Source organism: Triplophysa rosa, linkage group LG20 (assembly GCF_024868665.1).
Source record: "Triplophysa rosa linkage group LG20, Trosa_1v2, whole genome shotgun sequence".
In the NCBI taxonomy this organism is placed as follows: Eukaryota; Metazoa; Chordata; class Actinopteri; order Cypriniformes; family Nemacheilidae; genus Triplophysa; species Triplophysa rosa.
Genome location: NC_079909.1, coordinates 3,744,861 through 3,764,666, shown reverse-complemented (window position 1 = coordinate 3,764,666; position 19,806 = coordinate 3,744,861). Strand labels below are relative to the sequence as shown.

General features: G+C 39.1%; 1 protein-coding gene across 4 annotated transcripts in view; it reads left to right on the top strand.

The window, feature by feature from the left end:
* Nucleotides 1–19,806, top strand: part of poc1a (POC1 centriolar protein A) — a 69,707-nt gene that overhangs the window by 41,505 nt on the left and 8,396 nt on the right. For all 4 annotated transcript variants that reach the window (XM_057362286.1, XM_057362283.1, XM_057362284.1 and 1 more), the window contains one exon: nt 16,882–17,103. In XM_057362286.1, coding sequence (XP_057218269.1) covers nt 16,882–17,103 — 222 coding nt within the window. The remainder of the gene's footprint in view (nt 1–16,881; nt 17,104–19,806) is intronic.

Sequence of the window (19,806 nt, the reverse complement as noted above, 5' to 3'; positions counted from 1 at the left end):
GAACCCGCTACAATATTATTTAGAACAAAATTATATGAACACGTCATTTCCGAACATGTACAGAGAAATAGAAATAGTAAAGCCTGTACATAAATGGCACTGAAATCCCCTAATGGCATTGTTTGTTTGGTGACGTTTTACGGAATAACATTCTCTAGTTCTGACTTTTGTTCCTGCTGAAGATTCTCAACAGGGAACGGTTTGTCTTAAAATTTTCCTCTGACATTTGAGCGCGATGCGCTTTACAAGTTACATAGGACACTTTGTGAGTGTGCGTGCATGCATGCTGTGTAAAGACATTTTGAGTGTGTAAAAGGGGAAGTTATTCTGTGGGAATCTGCGATAGGCCCCTGGTGTTTGAGAGATAAGTCTGTCTCTCTGGGAGCTGAGAGGCTGCTGTTAAAGCTACATTAACCACCTGTGGAGTCCAAAACACAGAGTAAATACACAGCCCAATGAGCCTCTTGCTGCTCAACTGCAGGGCACTGCAATATAGAGACAAGGCTTTAAAGAATACCCTCATTACAACTTGAAAGCATGTATAGAAATGCGTTTGGCTGAATATGAATTTAAAAAATAGTCCCAGTGTTGGATGCTGCTTGGTCAAAATACAATATCACAGGCCTGGAAAATACACAATTTAGTAACAAATCACAAATAATTATTATTCTGTTTTAATGTTTGATTTTCAATCAATTTCCTCTATATTTTTATATACCATATTTTCCGATACATTTTATCAAATTTACTTGATCAAGTAAACAAAGATGAATTGACATTCTGTTTGGTTCGTTATGGGACTTGACTATTGAAATAACTGTGATGAAATTAAACAATTTAGGCTTTGAAACATTTGGTAATGTGGGAAAGACCTGTTAATAGAGCTATATCATTGCACACCATTCAGAGCAGTGAACAGACTGCTTGAACACGCTCAAGTCACGTTGCACTTCATGTGCTGTCAATGCAAAAATGCTTGTAGTCTTCAGTTCCTCTATGCATGATGATCATTTATTTATTTAATTTGTTTTAATATAATAACGCCATTCATGTTCTTAAAAGATTTTCCGCACCCCTGACAAGCAAGGTTTTTTATCGTCTTACTGTAGCGCCCCCTACCCTAACTGGTGTGTGTTACCCAATTTTGCTTTAGGGCGGGCGTCAGGTTCAACTATTTTGTCTCTCGACATTAAAAAAATATATATACACAACTCTGATACAACTATCCCGAACTTAGGCAATGTGAATGAAGGAACAAGGGTAAGTATTACTTCAAAGGTATTTAATTAGAAAATATTATAACTATGAAAACAACAAGAAATAAAAGGATTTAACAAAGGAACAGCTCCAAGTTGTGCTCCCATCAACAGATGTGTTGATAATACTATAACAGAAAAATAATAAACAGAGGAAATAACCGATAGCTATACCCGTTACAAGGGCACAACAACACCAAGTGAACTACCTGGGAGATGTATGCACACTTGTGCAGCACTGAAATGATACACTTTACATGCACAAAATATATACATACGGTTTCAGAATGTTAAGAGCACGGTATTACATTCACACAACGTGAGAGAATATAAAATGAAACTCAATAATTAAGCAAGTGGGCCCACTCACACACACAACAGTACTCACATAACCCCCAGATGCAGGCCTGTGTCGTTGCTGGAGTGCGTAGAGGCCTTTGAAACTTAAACTGGCCGCTTCGCTCACGTGAGCAGACAAAACAAAGAAACACAGTACCTAGGCTCTATAATCCAAGGCACCCGGATAATCGCCCACTGTGATCCTCCCGGAAAGCACCGATCGTCCCTCGTAGCCGGAGGAACACCCAACGCTTCCGGTGGCTGGGTGCGCTATCCAGTTATGTCCGTAGCTCTCTCCCTTGTAAATAGAAACTTGCTTGCACTTCGGGTTTCAAATGCGCTTAGTACTATCTCCCGCATCTCACCGAGAATCGAACCACGGCAGAACACAAACGCCAGCAAAGAGTCGCCATTTTATGTTTAAACGCACCAATCCATGAATTGAAGGCGTGCGCCGTCTCGTGTAAAGGCAGCAATGTCCCAAACGCCTGGGTACTAACTGTTAACCCATATCTTGAGCTAACTTTAGCTTCGAAGTCACATAACAAATGTACTCAATTTTAAACAGAAATAAACGACGTTTGCTTACAAATCGCAAGTTATTCACCCACGACAAACTTCGCGTGTATCTCCTCCTTCAGTCTCTCTTGACTCACCCTTCATTACCCAATAGCATTACATTCATGCACCCGGGAGGCGGGTTTAAGCTATTAGGCAACCAATAACCTGACATACAGCAAACTTGACTGTACGCACACATTTTCCACATGTGTATTTCTACCAAACCTTACGTAAAAAGGCATAATGAACATTGTGTGTAGAAATGTAATCGTATTAAATTAAACATTATCTCTGAATTAGAGACTAAAACACAAATGAATATACAGATAATAAACAAATCAGAAAAACTGAGAAATAAATGTTTTTACCCAATTCCTCATAGGACTATAGTTATATTGGTGTTACAAAAAAAGGCATAATGAACATTGTGTGTAGAAATGTAATCGTATTAAATTAAACATTATCTCTGAATTAGAGACTAAAACACAAATGAATATACAGATAATAAACAATCAGAAAAACTGAGAAATAAATGTTTTTACCCAATTCCTCATAGGACTATAGTTATATTGGTGTTACATCTCTATTATTTGAGCTTTCCTGGTAGCTGTGCTGAATTATTTTCTCGTTTTGGACACTGCACTGTTCCACAGAGAGATTCAAGCCCATATTTTTGAGAAACTTGCTAAATACCTTGTATTTATGTGTTTTGGATAGTTATTCTGAAATGTTTACATTGCTTCAGTTTGATGCATGATTCAGAGCCATTTGTGAAAACCCACACTGCTGCTTTTTAACACAAGGTACGTTATCCATCAGTACACCCTGGTTGGGTCAGATTGGTTTGAGACCACGAGCAGTCATTCCAGTTTGTTAAGCAGGCCGTGACCACCTTGTATAAACAAGCTCGGACCATTTTTTTTGTTTTTATGTGGATCCAAACACAAATGTCATGTTCATAAATGCCTAAATGAATCGAGCTAAGAGAGAAAATGTGTGAAAGTACATTTTACATTTACGCATTTGACAGAAGCTTTTATCCAAAGCGACTTACATTGCAGTATACTATACATTGTCGTATACCGGATCGAACCCATGACCTTGGCGTTGCTAGCGCCATGCTCTAACCACTGCGCTACAGGAAAGCATCCTAAAAAAGTTGTTAGCCAAGTATACAAGCTATGTATGCTAAATTCATTAAAAGGGGCAATATGTGTTGTAATGTAGAGTTTAATACGTAGTTTTATAAACGATCTAGCATTAAAAACAAGGAACATAATGAATAATATTCTAAGAACAGCATGCGAATGTGTGAATAAATCGATTAAACATTACCAAGAAAGTAATGCTGTGCAGGGACTTCTGGGAACAATTAAATGATTTTAAATGTATCTGTGAATCAGTTCTTGAGCAGATTTGCTAAAATGAGTCAGGCTTCCCAACTGTCCATCGGAGAAGTACAGGATATTCTAGCAGTATGCATTTGACTTTTACGTGACTATTTTAGGCATATTCACTTATTCAGTGAAACTGCATGTAAATGATTTTAGTGTTTTATTTGAGTAATACTAGTTTGGTCATTTGTTAAAAAAATGTATTGTAACATTTTGGGTTTGATTGATGAAAATTTAGATGCATTCTTCAGGGGGGAATGTTTCCCCATGATGGTTTAGATGTGGCATAATGCTCCAGATGGTTGTCTTTGACCTTAACCCCATCCATTTGAGACCTGGGGTTAATTGTGTTCAGAGAAAGCCGAAAGTTAATTTTTGTTACTCTTTATACAAGGAGAGATTATCTCACAGGCAAAGGCTGTCTTTCGCACACTTTCACTCTCGTGTTTAGATAATAGCTTCCAGACAGCCATCGATTCTCTATTTTTACCAGTTCTTTTGAAATGAGGCTGGCAAATGGAACAACATTCCATTACAGCGGTTAAACATGTAAAGCTATGATTGGGTGGAGGTGTTGTGGATAGGACAGCGGTCTCCAGTGGAGTGGGGGAAGTGGAACCACGTGTAAAGTTTCAACTTTTTGGTTTGAAGCCAGCAGTGACTTACATCGACAAGGGCACGGCCAAGGTTCCTGGAGCCGCCTTTGACCAGCGTATGTCTCCGTGTCCACCGGAGTCTGATTTTACACAGATCAATAGCACAGAGATTAAGTGATGCTATAAAAGGAATCCAAATTCTAGCTCATATCAGTAACATGGCTATAAAAATGGTGGTTGTCTCATTAATGTTTAAGATGTGTTTTCACATTGGTCTCTTTATTCTGAATTAAATGTCTCTCTTGAGCACTCTTTGACCTTTTTTGAAGCATTTTATATTTGAATATTATCGGAAGTTCTTTAGCTGGATATTTTTAAGACGTGTTATAAAAAAACTGCATTTGGAAAAGTCAGGTATCTAAACTCATTGTGTTTCCCTGCTGTAGATACATTCAAAGTAAAGAATACTAATAAGACACTGGAAGGAAAGAAAAAAGCAGCGACAAAGAACAACTGCAAAATATAGACCGAAGACTTGGGAAAGAAACTAGTTTTACACAGACAGACAGAGCCCCTACAATATGGAGGACCAATAGTGCCAATTAGAAATAAAATGAAGAATCGGTTGATCAATTTAATAGTTAAAACATAAAAATGTAAACAAATAAATAACTTTTTGAAATAGAAAAATAAATAGGCTTTTTTAAATGGTTTATTTAATTTGTGTTTTAAAATGTAGTGTAATTGAAAAATAAAACACTTTGCTTTTTTAACGCTTTTTTGAGATTGTAACACATTTGCAAAATAAATTCTGAGGTAGCGAACATTAAATACATGTGACTAAGGGCTGTTTCAGCTGATGATGTCTTTCCGGGTCTTGTTTGATTTACTGTTGGTTACTAGGTTACAAATACCACCGTGATCCGTTCGAGGAACTTGTTTTTTTTCTGTTATTGCGAACTTTAAAAGATTTTCATCACGTTTGCATGGATATTTGGCTTATGTAGTGACTATTTGTTGTAGTTCACCCAAAAATAAGAATTATTTTATCATTTACTCACCCTCTTGTCATTTCAAACCTGACTTTCTTCGCAGAATACATAAGAAGATATTTTGAAGAATGTTGTTAACTGGCACCCTCTTGCATTGTTTTTGTGTCCATACAATCGAAGTGAATGGGTGCCTGTGCTAGATTAATTTTAGAGTTGCGCTTCAACTAATGGTGCAAAGCAAAAATATTTGCTTGGTGCATTTGTGTCTTATTGCTAATAATACGCATAGCTTTGCATGGGGCATTAGGCCAGCTTGTTTCCTAATGCGTAATTCCATTTTCGGACCACTGAAAGCTTTCCCACTCGACAGCGGGCTTTGACTGGACCCTTTGAAACCATCAGCCTATGTGTTCTGTAAATGTCAAACTCAAGTATGCTGTAATTCACAGAAGTGCTTTTCCATGGCTTCTTAATGGCCTTTGATAGACTCATTACTTTTGTCAGATGTAATTAGAGGGACGCTGAAACACGAACGCACGTCTTCACAAAAGTTTGTTCCCCGTGCCCTTAAAAAATGTTAAATAAAGCTAATATTCATTCATTGTCTGTGTCCTCATTGAAAACGACTTGAATTCATTAGAAGGTGTCTGGAACATGGGCCTGAATTAGCTTTATATGAAGAGAACAGGGTCTGGACATTGTGTTCTCAATTCAAGTCCTGTCTAAGAGGATTGATAGTTGTTTTGCATAGTCTGCATTACCCACAATCCTTTTTATAAATTATAAAAATCAGTGTTAAAGAGATAGTTCACCGAAAAATGAAAATTCTGTCATCATTTACTCACATTCGAGTTGTTCCAAATCTGTATAAATGTCTTTGTTCTAATCAACACAGAGAAAGATATTTGGAAGAATGCTTATAACCAGACAGATTTTGCCCCCCATTGACTCCCATAGTAGAAACAAACACAATGTTAGTCAAAAGTGCCCCAGAACTGTTTGCTGTCCTACATTCTTCAAAATGTCTTCTTTTGTGTTCAACAGAACAAAAAAAATGATAAAGTAATTTTACCTACTATGGGAGTCAATGAGGGGCAAAATCTGTTTGGTTATAAGCATTCTTCCAAATATCTTTCTCTGTGTTGATCAGAACAAAGACATTTATACAGATTTGGAACAACTCGAATGTGAGTAAATAATGACAGAATTTTCTTTTTTGGGCTAAGTATCCCTTTAAGATATTGTTTGGTGGACCAAACACCCATCCACAGCTTGCTTGTTCTTTGATGTAGCAATTGTCATCTATGTGTTAAGTAAGACATCACAGCTGATGCTCTCGTCACCTCAGTGTGTATGTCACGGGTTTGGGGGTTTAAACAAGATCATCATGTAAAATCCGGAGAGAGAGGTTATAGGTCCAGTGATGGTAAGATGAGTGTGTTGGGATCACGTCCGTTTTTCTGTGTTTAAGTGCTGTAATCGGGTCCCCGGTGCATCTAGCAACCCAGAAAATGTGAAAAACAAGATCCCAGTAACTTTGTTTTGGTAAGCCTTTCTCTGCAAGCAAGTGAGAAATCGAGCCGTTGCTGACGTGACGTAGACGCAGGATCTTATTATAATATTACCGCCCCTTAATCTACACAATTCCACCCACGGCGCTGCCGCCATTTTTGTTTTCAGAAGCGACAGCGGTGTACGTGACGCCATGGCTAAAGTTTGTGGACAACATGCAATGTAGTCGCTGCACAGAGTCCTAATCTCGGAAGAGACAGGAGTGGATTTATTTTATTTTTTAGTGGAAATCCCTCAGAAACCATAAGTAAAAACCTGCTTGTTTGCGCGAATCACTTCAAGCCGGAGTGCTTTATCAACCTGGGACAGTACAAGCATGATTAGCTTCAAAGTTGTTCCTCAAGAGGGATCGAGACCAACTGAACGAGACAAAGCTGACTAATGTAATCTGTACAAGAATTCGAGATCGCTTTATAGTCCCCTTTAAAACTCTTATTATGAAAACGGCGTTAGGCTGCGTTATTTAGCGCATTCTTCAGTTCACAGCAGCACATTGGAGTGAACGTCATAAGCAGTAACGAAGGTGTGTGCATTAACATGACATCTGTATTTTTGCCATTCTTTGTTATAAATGCAGCTTAATATGATGCGGAAGCAATACAAGACCCTTTCCCATCCACTGTAAAACATTTCGTCTGCGTTCACCCCTCGTTAACGTGAACCTCCAGCAAAATTACTTCACACCATTGACGGCATACTTTAGAAAACGATCATGATGATATTGTAGCGCACAGAAATGTGTGATTCATGATAATGTGCTGTTTGATTTTTCTGCACCTAAGTTACAGAGAGTTGACGGTAGTTTTGACAGCCCCGGAAAGACGACGGGCAAACAGAGTTACTGTACGTTACTGTAGTTCAGCCTGGTGCGGCTGCTGTTTTATTCATTGTTCTGAGTTCCGAGGAAACAAAAGTGTACCTAGAAGCTCTTTGTCGTTTTTCAGAAGCTTCAGTGTTTGTATTATTAATTTAAAACATATTGTGGATTTAATAGATGAACACGCAGTCATGCACAGGAGTGACAGCGCTCGCGCTAATCAGAATGAATGGCAGGGAAACATATCAAGTTATTCCTAATAAATAATGATTCAGCAGTTGATTGTGACATTTATTATATGGATTTGTGGCTGTTGTTGTCACTTTGAATTATAAATGTTGCAGATTGACCGATTAATGTGATATTCATTTGAACTTGTTGTAATAAACTCAACAAACGGGAAGGAAGGAGGCGGGAACAGGCGAACAATCAAAAGACTTTAATCAAAATAAATAAACAATAAATCCAGCAGTAAAAAGGCCGGCAGCCCCTCACGGACGACTGCCGGCCACACGAACATAAATGCATAAACAAAACTTAACTAATGTCCGGGCCCGGTCCTCTCTCGCCGTATTCTCCTGCCGTTCGTCCTTTTATGCTTCCGATCTCCTCCGTGAGAGATACGAGGCTGGTGGCGCCCAGCTGACACTCATTATCAATCGCGTCTCGGCCTTGCTTCCTCCTCCCACGGCTCTCGTCACGCCTCCCTCGTCACACTTGTCTTTATGCTTTTCTGCATATTCTTTCTTAATTATTTATTTTAGTAATGTATACAGTATGTGGTGCTTAGAGTGTGGCTATATATATGTAAGGGATAATCCACAGCTAGCCGTGTGTTAAAGGGTTTTAATGCACGACGTGGAGGCCAAGAACCACCCGACGCGAAACGGATTAAAATCCTTTAACGCACGGCTAGCTGTGGATTATCCTGCCTATACCATGGTCATTTGCCAAGTTAAATCTTTTATTGATGTTTACAGTAAAATTTCAAATGTAATCAAACTTACTGGAGCTACCTGTGCGTCAAAGGGTTTTAATGCACACCTTACAGCCAATCAGAATCGAGTATTCAAAAAGACCATGGTATAAATATATTTATATATATCCTCATTGGAGGCTGACCCCCACTAATATTGAAAACCTAGAATCACCCCTGCTAGTTATGCTCTCACGTTGTGTGTGTAACGTTATAACTTGTCAATGACATGCGCAAAAATCCACGTAATTCCGCTGAGATCTGAAGGTGCGCATTCCGTGGATTTTAGGCGAGCATACACGCTCAACGTGAGCGCTGTTTGCTGTGACAGATTTTTCAGTCCCCGGACAAATGATTTGAGACATTTAAAACGAAACTAACCGCAGAGGAGTTCAGGAAACAATATTTAGCTAAACCATTGCCATGGCAGTACAACACATGCGTTGTGTTGACACGCCGGACGGTAGGGGGGTGGGGTGCGCTGTAACTCATTATCATTTAAAGAGACATGCACCACGTTGCTGTGAGCATAGCTGCTTTTGACGAGGCAAAAAGGGTTTTGCTTACACAGCCATTGAGTGTTTTTAAGCTAAATATGTTCCAGACATTTCATGAAGACCCTAATAAATCATACCAACTTGTTGAAAGTGCTCATCCAATAAGTCCTTTAAATTCACCCTCATGTCATTCAAAACCTGTATATGACCCTTTCTTGTGTGGAACACAAAAGAAGATATTTTGAGAAATGTCTCTGTGGTTTTGTGTTCATACACTGGAAGTCAATGGAGGTCAGTGTGGTTTGGATATCAACGTTCTTCAAAATATCTTCTTTTGTGTTCTGCAGAAGAAAGAAACTCATACAGGTTTGAAATGACTGAGGGTGAACAAATAGTTCATTTTGGGTGAACTGTTCCCTTGGGTATAATGACAACATGGGTGATAATATTCAACTGAAGATGAACCCAATGACTTGAATGTCATTTGTAAATCAAATGAAGGGAAATGCAAAGTTCAACTTTGAGTCGCTCTGGGGTATCGCTGCAAATCATATTCTGTCAGCGGGGTTACTGGGAACGCTGAAACAATGTGCATACCATAATTCTTCGTGGCATTTGTTGGCTATAGTTCACAGAATCGCCTCTGACAGGTTTGGATGGTCTTTCTTCAGTATGTTCTCTTTATCTCACTGTCTAATGCCTGAACTTCCAGGAATAACAGTACTGAGAAACAAAGACAGAAGGAAGTGTCAAAGAGCAGAGACTTCCAGGAATAACAGTACTGAGAAACAAAGACAGAAGGAAGTGTCAAAGAGCAGAGACATATCCCATTGATGCTCTCTCTCTCTCTCTCTCTCTCTCTCTCTCTCTCTCTCTCTCTCTCTCTCTCTCTCTCTCTCTCTCTCTCTCTCTCCCCCCCTCCCCCTCTCTCTCTCTCTCTCTCTCTCTCTCTCTCTCTCTCTGTCTGTATTTCTTGTCTCTTTCCCTCTCATCTGGTATAATCCTGATTTTACATCACAGTACATGATGGCATCTTTTTGCAAGAGCACACTTTTTAAAATATCACACTAATTTCCAAGATCCAAATGAGGTTATGTTGTATTTCTCACATCTGCTTGTAGTTATTGTGTCTCCTGAGTGTAGGTCTGATTATTGCAACAGCACATTATGCAAGATTTGATTATCTAATTCAGTGCTTCTCTTTTTTGTCAGATAGTTGCACTTAGTACTGTGAATAATGGAGCAAAATATGAAATTATGGCAAGCATAACCTGACGGTATGTTAGGAAAAATAAAGTCAATTGTGCAAACTCCATTGGATCTCATGTATGTAGTCAGTGACCGGATTTGAATCTTCACCTTATATTTCTGCATTCAGGGTCCATAATAAAAAATGAAGTGCCAAATTCTGAACTAAGGATTTTGTGGAAATGTGACACGTAAGGTAATTAAACTGTAGGAATGATAATCTGACTCCAGTTAAAGCCATACAAACCATCTACTAACAAGAACATCTGTCTGTTAAACAGAAACACCTGTATGAATGCTTTTACCTAAAGGGTTTTTCTCCAAAAGGTAATGAGGTGCATATTTCCAACATTAATGCACCAAAACAAGCATGAGAAACAAAATTGAGTGTGATCATCACAACTGCTTTTCAGGGATGCATGATATTGTCGGCTGATATTGTCTTATAAATGAAATATCGGAATATTCTTAAAGGGGTCATAAAGTGGTCATATGGCACGAATACGTGTTTTTTTGTGTCTTGGTGTGTTATAAGTTGCCCATGCATGTATTTGAAACGTAAAATTGCAAATGTCGGAACAAAAGATGCATTCTATTTAAAAGCGAATGCTCACCCAGACCTGCCTGAAACGCCTCGTGTAACCACACCCCCACAAATCTACGTCAGTTGGTGGTATGATTTGACTAAGACCGCCCATGTATACGCAAGTAAGGTGGGCGTACCTGTCAGTACAATTGAAGAGGAACCTGATGTTCCGAATATGGTAAGAGGCGTTACATTTCCGTCACACGCTTGCAGTATTCGACCAATCACTATGCACTGGTTAACTGGCCAATCATAGCACACCTCGCTTTTCAGAGAGATGAGCTTTGTAAAAATTTGCACGTTTCAGAGAGGCGGGGCAAAGAGGAGATACAAACATGCACGGTATGTGGAAAATACAGCGTTTTTGAACCTTAAATCGTGTATACACATTGCATTACATCGAAAACAAACGATTATATTCGTTTTAGCCGTGTCATATGACCTCTTTAAGAAATTTATTTCTATTGCGTAATTTTTGTTTGCGCAATTTGATCTGTAATGAAAACGTTTTAAATACAATCATCATTGTTTTGTTATTGTTTTGATGTTTCAGTGGTAACAAGGCTTTCTGCAATAGTTGGTGTCACTGGTGATGCACGGTGTCCACCCGCCTACCGATTACATCACTTGTCCACCGCGGCACTGACCCCCGCCGTCATTTTTAATTTTTAAAAGTTTAGTTTAGTCAAAGACCAGACGACGCATCTGAAAGCGGCTGCTGCATTCAGCATAAGCGGAACAAGTTAGATTTTATTCATCATCCGAGGAGAGTAAGCACTGTCATCAAGAGCCGGTTAAGTTTTAAAGGCGGGGTAACCGATTTCCGAATTATGCTTTAGAGTCGGGCCGAGTACCAAAACAAACTTGTAGCCAATCAGCAGTAAGGTGCACAATGCACAGGACGGACATTAGCCGAGCGCTGACGAAAGCGAAAGATGGGGTGTGTTTGTTTTGGTGATTTGAACATCAACAACGGCTGAGAGAAATAGGACACCCCGCCTTTAATTTTCTTTTTGTTCTAATTTTCAAAAGCCAGTGCTTTGCCATTTATTTAACATAAACGTTTGCGTTTCGTATTCCTTTCTTATTTATTTATTTAACATAAACGTTTTTCAAAGAACCAATAACTGTTGAGTAGTTTTAATTTAATACAATTAAAATAAAATTATAATAAAATATAGTATAAACTCATACAAATATAAAATTATTAGCCATACTGACAATGAAACACAGACCGGAAGTTAACTTCGGGCCAGGCGCACGCGTCCGATGAAACGGTCTGTTTTTTTGGCATATTGATTTGTATTAATATGAATTTTAAACAAATATAATGGTTAAACTGTGGTTCCGGTAGTGAGATAAAGGTAAATTTGGTTTACAAATACCACAGTGAAATGTTTGTAAAGTGAAACCGTGTTTCTGCAATCACTTTGGTTGAAGAGCAGAGAACAGCATGTGTTCTTCAGAAACAACTTGAGTATTTTTATGTGTTAATGCTGAAAATATTGATGTGGTTGTGCAAGATAGATGAAAAACCACATCATCATGGCAGCATTGTAATTTTCACCAAACATGTAAACGCGTACAAGTTGTAATGCTATTTTACAACATGGATGCCAATTCAAATGTATATTTATTATATATGTGAACTTTTTACAAATTATCCTGCCATATCTGGGGAATAGAGTATTATAGAGACATGTGGGTGGGCTTATTTGACTTTTGTACCAGCGGCAAGTGTTTTTTCTGAAAATGTACTTTTATCCATTTAATTGTATAGTCTGTGCTATAATTGCCTAAGACACCAGCCGTCATGATCATTCGTCCTGCACGAACTTTTCATTTCAACACGACACCTTTTAATTACACGTGCATTCCCACTTTTACAGCACGGCAACATGATAAAGCGCCTCTCCTCTCTGTGTATGCGCGAGCACAGGCGCTCATGATGAATGACTGCGTATAAGGGAAGCAGCTATTGATGGATCCGTCAGTCCAGTGCAATTCAGAGTTTCATTGGGGCCTCAGGAAATTTTCCACTGTTGGTTTTTCCAGGCCAGGTGATTCATGGTGAGGGTGTTAAAGGGTGCGTGAGTGTGTGTATCACTGTTTGTGTGTACGTGTTTGAGCAGCTGGGTTACTGCTGAGCTGTGAATAAGTCCACCTCTCAACAAGAGTTAATCCTGCTTTTTGGGAGCCCGTTGGCTCGGCATAAGCTTTGGCTTTCACGTTTTTGTGTTTGTTTCAGCTTTCTTAGCACTTCAGCTTCACTGGCCACTGCTTGCACACTGTTCCAGAGATCAGCAGCCTTAACATATCTCTGTTCATCCTTACCATAAATCAACTGTTATGAATTAATATGACTATGGGGTCTGATGAGAATCTGACTTGGACAATTGTGGATTCCTTGGTATCCCGCATGAGCTCAGAAACCATTAGTCAGGATTAACTGGTTAACCTGGTTAAATATAGAGCTGCAGTGTGCACTTACCCGGCACTGCAAATATGCACCTTGTGATGTCCTCGAGTGGCACCGTCGGCGAGTTTCGTCAGAACTCGCATACTACCGAATGCACCTTTTTCCGTTACATGCGAGTGAATCAGGGGTGATGATGAAGAAAATCCCACGTTTGCCATGGTAATAAATCTGGATCAGAAGCAGCAGGGTTTAGTCATTAGAGACGAGCTGGCATTAGGTGGGTGATTAAACAGTTCCACTTCATGCTGTATCACTGACTTCTGTTGGCAAGGCTGAGTAGTTTTCCACGGTGACTGGAAGGCAGTGCTGATGTCTGACAGGTGGAGTTACCAAGCTGGCCAAGATTTTTGCTACACAGACCTGCCGAGACATTAAACTATGAGAGAATGTGGCAGCTGTGTTAGTATTGCAGAAAATGGAAGAATAGACCTTAGCGAATGATGGGGGCCATGTTTTATTTTATACATGTACAAATGTTGTGGGGGACAAACTTGGGTTAAATTTGCTGTATTGTCCAATTTTCATTAGCCATGTTTAATTCCGCTGGAGTTTTTTGTCCCATTTTTTTTCTGGACAGCAATGGAATTTTGATGATTTTAAAATTTAATTACACTGAATTGTAATTTATGGTTTGGTGAGAAATGTTGGGGGAGATTTAGTGCAGTGTATGGAAAATTTGCATAAGCATATACAGCCGCGGAAATATAAGAGACCATTTTCAGAGACCGTTTTTCTGATTTTAAAATTGACTATTTAATTTATGGGTTTAGCATTAGAACTTAAGAAAAACATATGGCAGTTAAGAAGAATTTTCTTGTTAAGAATGTTTTGTGAATCCGGCCCCTGGATTTTTCTCACAGTTTTCATGTGTCATGCTGTCAGTCTCTCACATTGCTGTTGGATGACTTTATGTCACTCCTGAGGTTTGATTTTGTTGAAATTCAACAGACACTGGACTGGAGTGACCACAATACATCTAGAAATGATGATTAAAGGAACATTTGCAATGGTCTCCTATTTTTTTCAGCGGCTGTATATTTAAAATACTTTGAATAACTATATTTCGACATTCTGAGAATAAATTGTGAGTTCCGCTTTCAATTGCAAAACACACCTCTCCTAAACAAACAGGATTTTTGAGATACGATTAATGTCTGTATTACAAAACACACACAAAAGCGCCATATTTTGTTTTTTTATACATTTTAAATAACAAAAAGTGATGTTTGGTTCAGTAATCACTACTACATACTTGAACACTACTTTATCAACCCAATCGTTCCAGCATCTGTATTCATTTTTTGCACCCTTTAACAAAATGTACTGAGTAGTTTGGGACAGCTTTACTGTAGGGCATCTCTATTTACCATAGAAAAACCATGTGCTTGTTTTTACTGGGGCGGTCTTTGTTCAACCATCACATTAGTGTGTGTTGAACAGCCTTGAAATCACCTGGGTCACAGAGGCAAATATTTACCTTGCTTGGACCAGGAATTGGTACCCGAATGGCACCTGCTCACCAGATGTTTTTAGAGGCGTTTATAGCAGGATAGATCGTATTCTACTAGGTCTGACCTGATTATCTGTTTCGGTATATATTGCATCTCTTTATTCAAGATGTTATAGTTGGTAAGGGTGCTCTGATTGATCGGTCGGCGATCTTGATTACGGGCGATCAAAAGAGCCAATCAAATTACACAAAACGTGTAGACCGTAGGTGTGTTCAACTGCTGCGCTGTGCAGACCGAGCAGCGTATGAGGTCTGGACCTTCAGCACAGTCACTCACTCAGCTGTCGGTTGCCTGTCACTCCTTTTTGTTGCACTCTGAAGTAAACTGATACACGTACACACTGCAGATAAATTCGGTTTAAGAATGCGCGTGAACCAAAGGTTTGGTTTTCCAGCAAATGACGCAGGCGTGTTGTAAGTTCTGGTGACGAACGCTGCATTTTTCGTTTTGTTCCAATAGGATAGCGTCTACTCTGGCGGGAGCTTTCGTCACCGTCATTTGCCGGAAAAACAAGCCTCTGGTTCATGCGCATTCAAGAGATGACAGAAGCTAGACATCAACGTTAATAGCGCTGTCAATATGGAAAATTCTCTTAAACAAACTCATCGATTCGCTTCAGAAGACCTTTGTTAAGACCACGGAGCCGTGTCGAGCCGTTCTTTGATCGATGGATGCACTTTTTGGAGCTTCAAAAAGTCAACACCCATTCACTCCCATTCTACCACTTGGAAGTAAAATGATAAGTGGTATTATAACGCAGACTGCGTTATTCTTCAAGAAGAAAGTCATATTCAGTTAGGATGCCTTGAGAGTGAGTAAAACATGAGGAAATTTTGATTTAGTAGTAAAGTATCCCTTTAAGCAGTCTACTTTGTTTGGGATGCATAAAGTACAACATTATTTCACTTGGTATCATGAAGCCTAATGTTATAGTATGCAGTCATTTACAAGGAAGAATGCAGTAAATTAGAATTTCAAAAGCTGGAATTTCACTCATGAATTTCAGTTGAATCAGCTTTCATGTGAAATTCAATTGAATCAACTTTAGCTTGAATTCCGGTTGAATCAATTCTCGCATGAGTGAAATTTTCTTAAGGATGAATGATCATGGAATTGAAACATTTAAGTTAATTAGTGGCTTTACATATCTGTGACTTTAGTGAACTTGTTCTGTGAATCGGCCTCATCTGCACAATTCTCATAAGTGTCAATTGCATTCATTTGAGTGTAGTAATTTCATAGCATCTGCTCTCTATACACAAAATGATTTTATAATTGTCTGCTGCTTGAACTTTAATAATGGCCAGCTTCACAGTCGCTGCCTCACCCGTCAATAATTATTCACTGAACAACAACTATATCTAATTATATACTTGAGTACTTCAATAAACTTAGTTGCACATTTCAGACTTGAGAATGCAGACTTTGAATCATTATAAAAATACAATTGTTTAAATCAGAGATGTTTTTCTCTATCACTAGCATCACTCTCTCAGTCTTAGTAACCATAATAAGGTGGGAATAAAAAAGTAGAAAAAATGCACACTTCAGCTTTAATGGAAATGATTTCAACCGTCCTCCCATTATAGTTAATATGCATTTAGAGTCTTATTAAAGGAAACCACTGGAAATTATTTCATGAATTGTATAAGCCAACATGGACAAAAATGGCATATAATATTGACAAACTGAGAAGGAAAGTGTGCATTAAAAATGACTTGCAGTGCTAAAAGGATGATTAGTGTCTTCGTTGCCCTCTAGGGTTTAATATCCGTCTTTATAGGTGTAATATCTTTTAATCGAGAGCTGTTATAATGTTGATGGTTTTTCCGTCTTTCTCTAGTCAAATATGCTGTGGTTAATCTGTTAGTCTCATTTGTGGCCATTATATAGTATGCATGACATAATAGTGTAACCAGCAAACATCTATCCTTACCTTCCCTGGACATCTTCCCCCTCTACCAACCCTTGACCTAAACTACTAAAACATGCTTGTGACTGAGGCCATATGATCACATGAGTCAATGCCTGTATTATTATTTCTATCACTTCTGCAGGTGTCCGATGGTATTGGGAGATTTCATGACTTTGACTTGCACGAGAGTGGCAGCAGAAGCCTCGATCAACCCACCCAGATCTTCTCTGAACCTCGTATGGAGTCTCCATCATATACCCAACAACATCAGCAGCAGCTGAAGCAGACTGAAACGGACAGCGTCCCTGCGGTGCTGGCTAACACCCTCCAGCACATCGTAGGACAACTGGATGTGCTCACACAGGTGACCTAAAATACTCACACGTGTCATCTAAGTGTTCTGTGATCTTTTGATCTGTTCCATCTATAATGTGTTATGTAGAACTAGCAATGAACAATATTTCTACAGCATGTATTAATGTTAGTTCATATTAATATTAGTTATTCGTTTTCTGTCCCCTCTCTGCTGTCAATTAATGACATACTAATGTAAATACCGTACCAAATCTCCATCCTCAGTTCTCAAGTGCACTCGCGTGATGTTATTCTTTGTGTCTGTGTATAATGACCTTTGTGAAAGTTTGGTCTCGGCTATGAGAATTGCCCAGACCATTTTACATTATTCATGACTGTTCATTTCCATAGGCCACCGAGACCTCAACAGGAACACATAATTGTAAGCTGTGAGTCCAGTGAAGGCCATGCTAAGTGACTGCATTTGTTATGTACCACTGCTTACTGACTGTAATGTGGCTGGGAATAGTAACTCTGAAGGTCATAGAAAGACATGGATGCTGTATAATGATGAATTCGTTTGCAAAATTGAGGTTTTTATGGACTGGTGGAGTAGAACTTTGAGGAATTTGTCAAATATTTTTGGGTACTCGTAATAACTTTTGTTAAGAAGTTGGCATTAGCGTGCCATGCATCTCCTGAAAAGTGAAGCCAAAGCAACTTAATCACCCTCTGGTGGCAGGCCGCAGTATAGATGCAGAACAGTGTTGTTTATTTAGCACTAGATTTAGCGACTTTTGTTTAGAAGAAGCGCATAGCGACAAATCTACAACTTTTGGGATAAACCTTAGCTTTCATTCAGTGGAAAAATGTCGGCAGTACTTCCCCGCGAGCGTGAGGTCTTGCTTTTCCGGCGCAGGGATCGCCTCTCTCAGCATCTACTGCAGCACATTCAATTCATACACAGAATGTTCAGACACTTAAAGAGAAACGGATCTGAAGTGCCAACGCAAATACGTTGCAATGATGTCACAAAAATGGTCATTAGCGTGTGATGTCATTCAACGCCACAGTCCCACAAAAAACTGTAGGAAACACTGAATGGGCATGAGTCCTCTTTTACAAAATGTGCAACATTTATTCCAATTAAGATAAACCACCTGTCACAAATCTCAACCTCCAGAATTATTAAAAGCCTGAGTTAATAGATAAGTTTTTAACAAGAATTTAAAACTAGACATAGACGGAGCTGATCTAATATTCCCAGGTAGCAGGTTCCAAAGTTTTGGAGCCGCAACCGAAAAGGCACGATCGCCCTTCTGTTTTAATCTAGATCTGGGAACTTTTAGTAGTGACTGATCAGAAGACCTCAAAGACCTAGCCCGATGTATGACGTTTTATTAGCACATCAAGATACGTTGGTGCCCGACCGTTTAAGGATTTAAAAACAACCAGTAAAAGTTTGTATTCTATACGGAAACGAACTGGCAACCAGAATCGGTGTGATGTGCTAATGCTTGCGTTTGCCTGTTAGCAGCCTAGCCGCAGCATTCTGCACAAATCCAACATCGTCTTTGTTCTCAAACCAGTCACAACCGTTGAAGTACATTACACCTAAATAGAAGGGTATTTTAATGTAGGGAACTGAAGGTGAAATAGTGATTATTACTCTCTACACAGCTTGTTTAACACTTATTCTGAGCATATGCACATATACACTCTTAAAAAGGTCCTTCGCTGCCATAGAAGAACCTTTTGGTTCCATAAAGAACCTTTAACATCTGAAGAACCTTTCTGTTTCACAAAAGGTTCTTTGTGGTGAAAAAGGTTCTTCAGATTATAAAAAAGAAAGAGATGGTTCTTTAAAGAACATCGAATGGTTGTGGAACCAAAAATGGTTCTTCTATGGCATCGCTGTGAAGCGCCTTTATTTTTATTTTTTCACTCTTTGTGTTCATCAGTATATTGTACCCAGGGCTGGGCGGTACGGCGGAATATGAATGTGACATAATGAGGAAGGTCAATGAATTCTGTTGAGATCTTCATTATGAATTCACAATATCATGAACTGTTTAAGGGCCCATCATTGACTGGGAAAAGTGCAGGTTAATGTTTCTGAGCGACTCAGGTCAGCAGTTTCACCCAACCTGACCTCCTTCTGATCTGTTCCGTGAGATATCGCCTCATAATCAGCTCGCATGATAGCGGAGGTAAAGGTCTTTATGCTGCAGCTATTAGCACGTAACAGCTGCTTTCCATCGCTGAAGAACACCACCTTCTGCATCTGTGCTGCTCCTCTGGCATGCAGAAAACACTCGGCCTCAAAGGGGACTTTTCATCATCTGGCAGCATTTATCCATATTCCAGATTCACATTCTCCGTGCTGGGAACGCTAACCTTTACCTGTCTGTCACGACCTGCAGTTCTGCTACAGGGAGTCTGGTCCTTATTCACTTGTAATGCAAACACTTGATTCAATTTAGTTAGAAGACCAAAGCTCTGATTCAAGCAACCTTAAAGGTGAAGTGTGCATTTATTAAATGTCCTACACAGTACAAAAAGAGAACTATACTGTTTATACAGAGGCTTTGTAAGGCTTTCAGAAAATTGGTGTAATTATGCTTAGTGATGCATTTTTTTTCTTTTTAAATTGCTTGCATTTAAATTTCTAAACAATTCAAATTATTCTAATTTCTATGATGGGATGAACTAAATCCTTTTAGTAAGCAATATATCTCATAGTCATTGTGCTGACCGTAAACAGTCTGTGAAT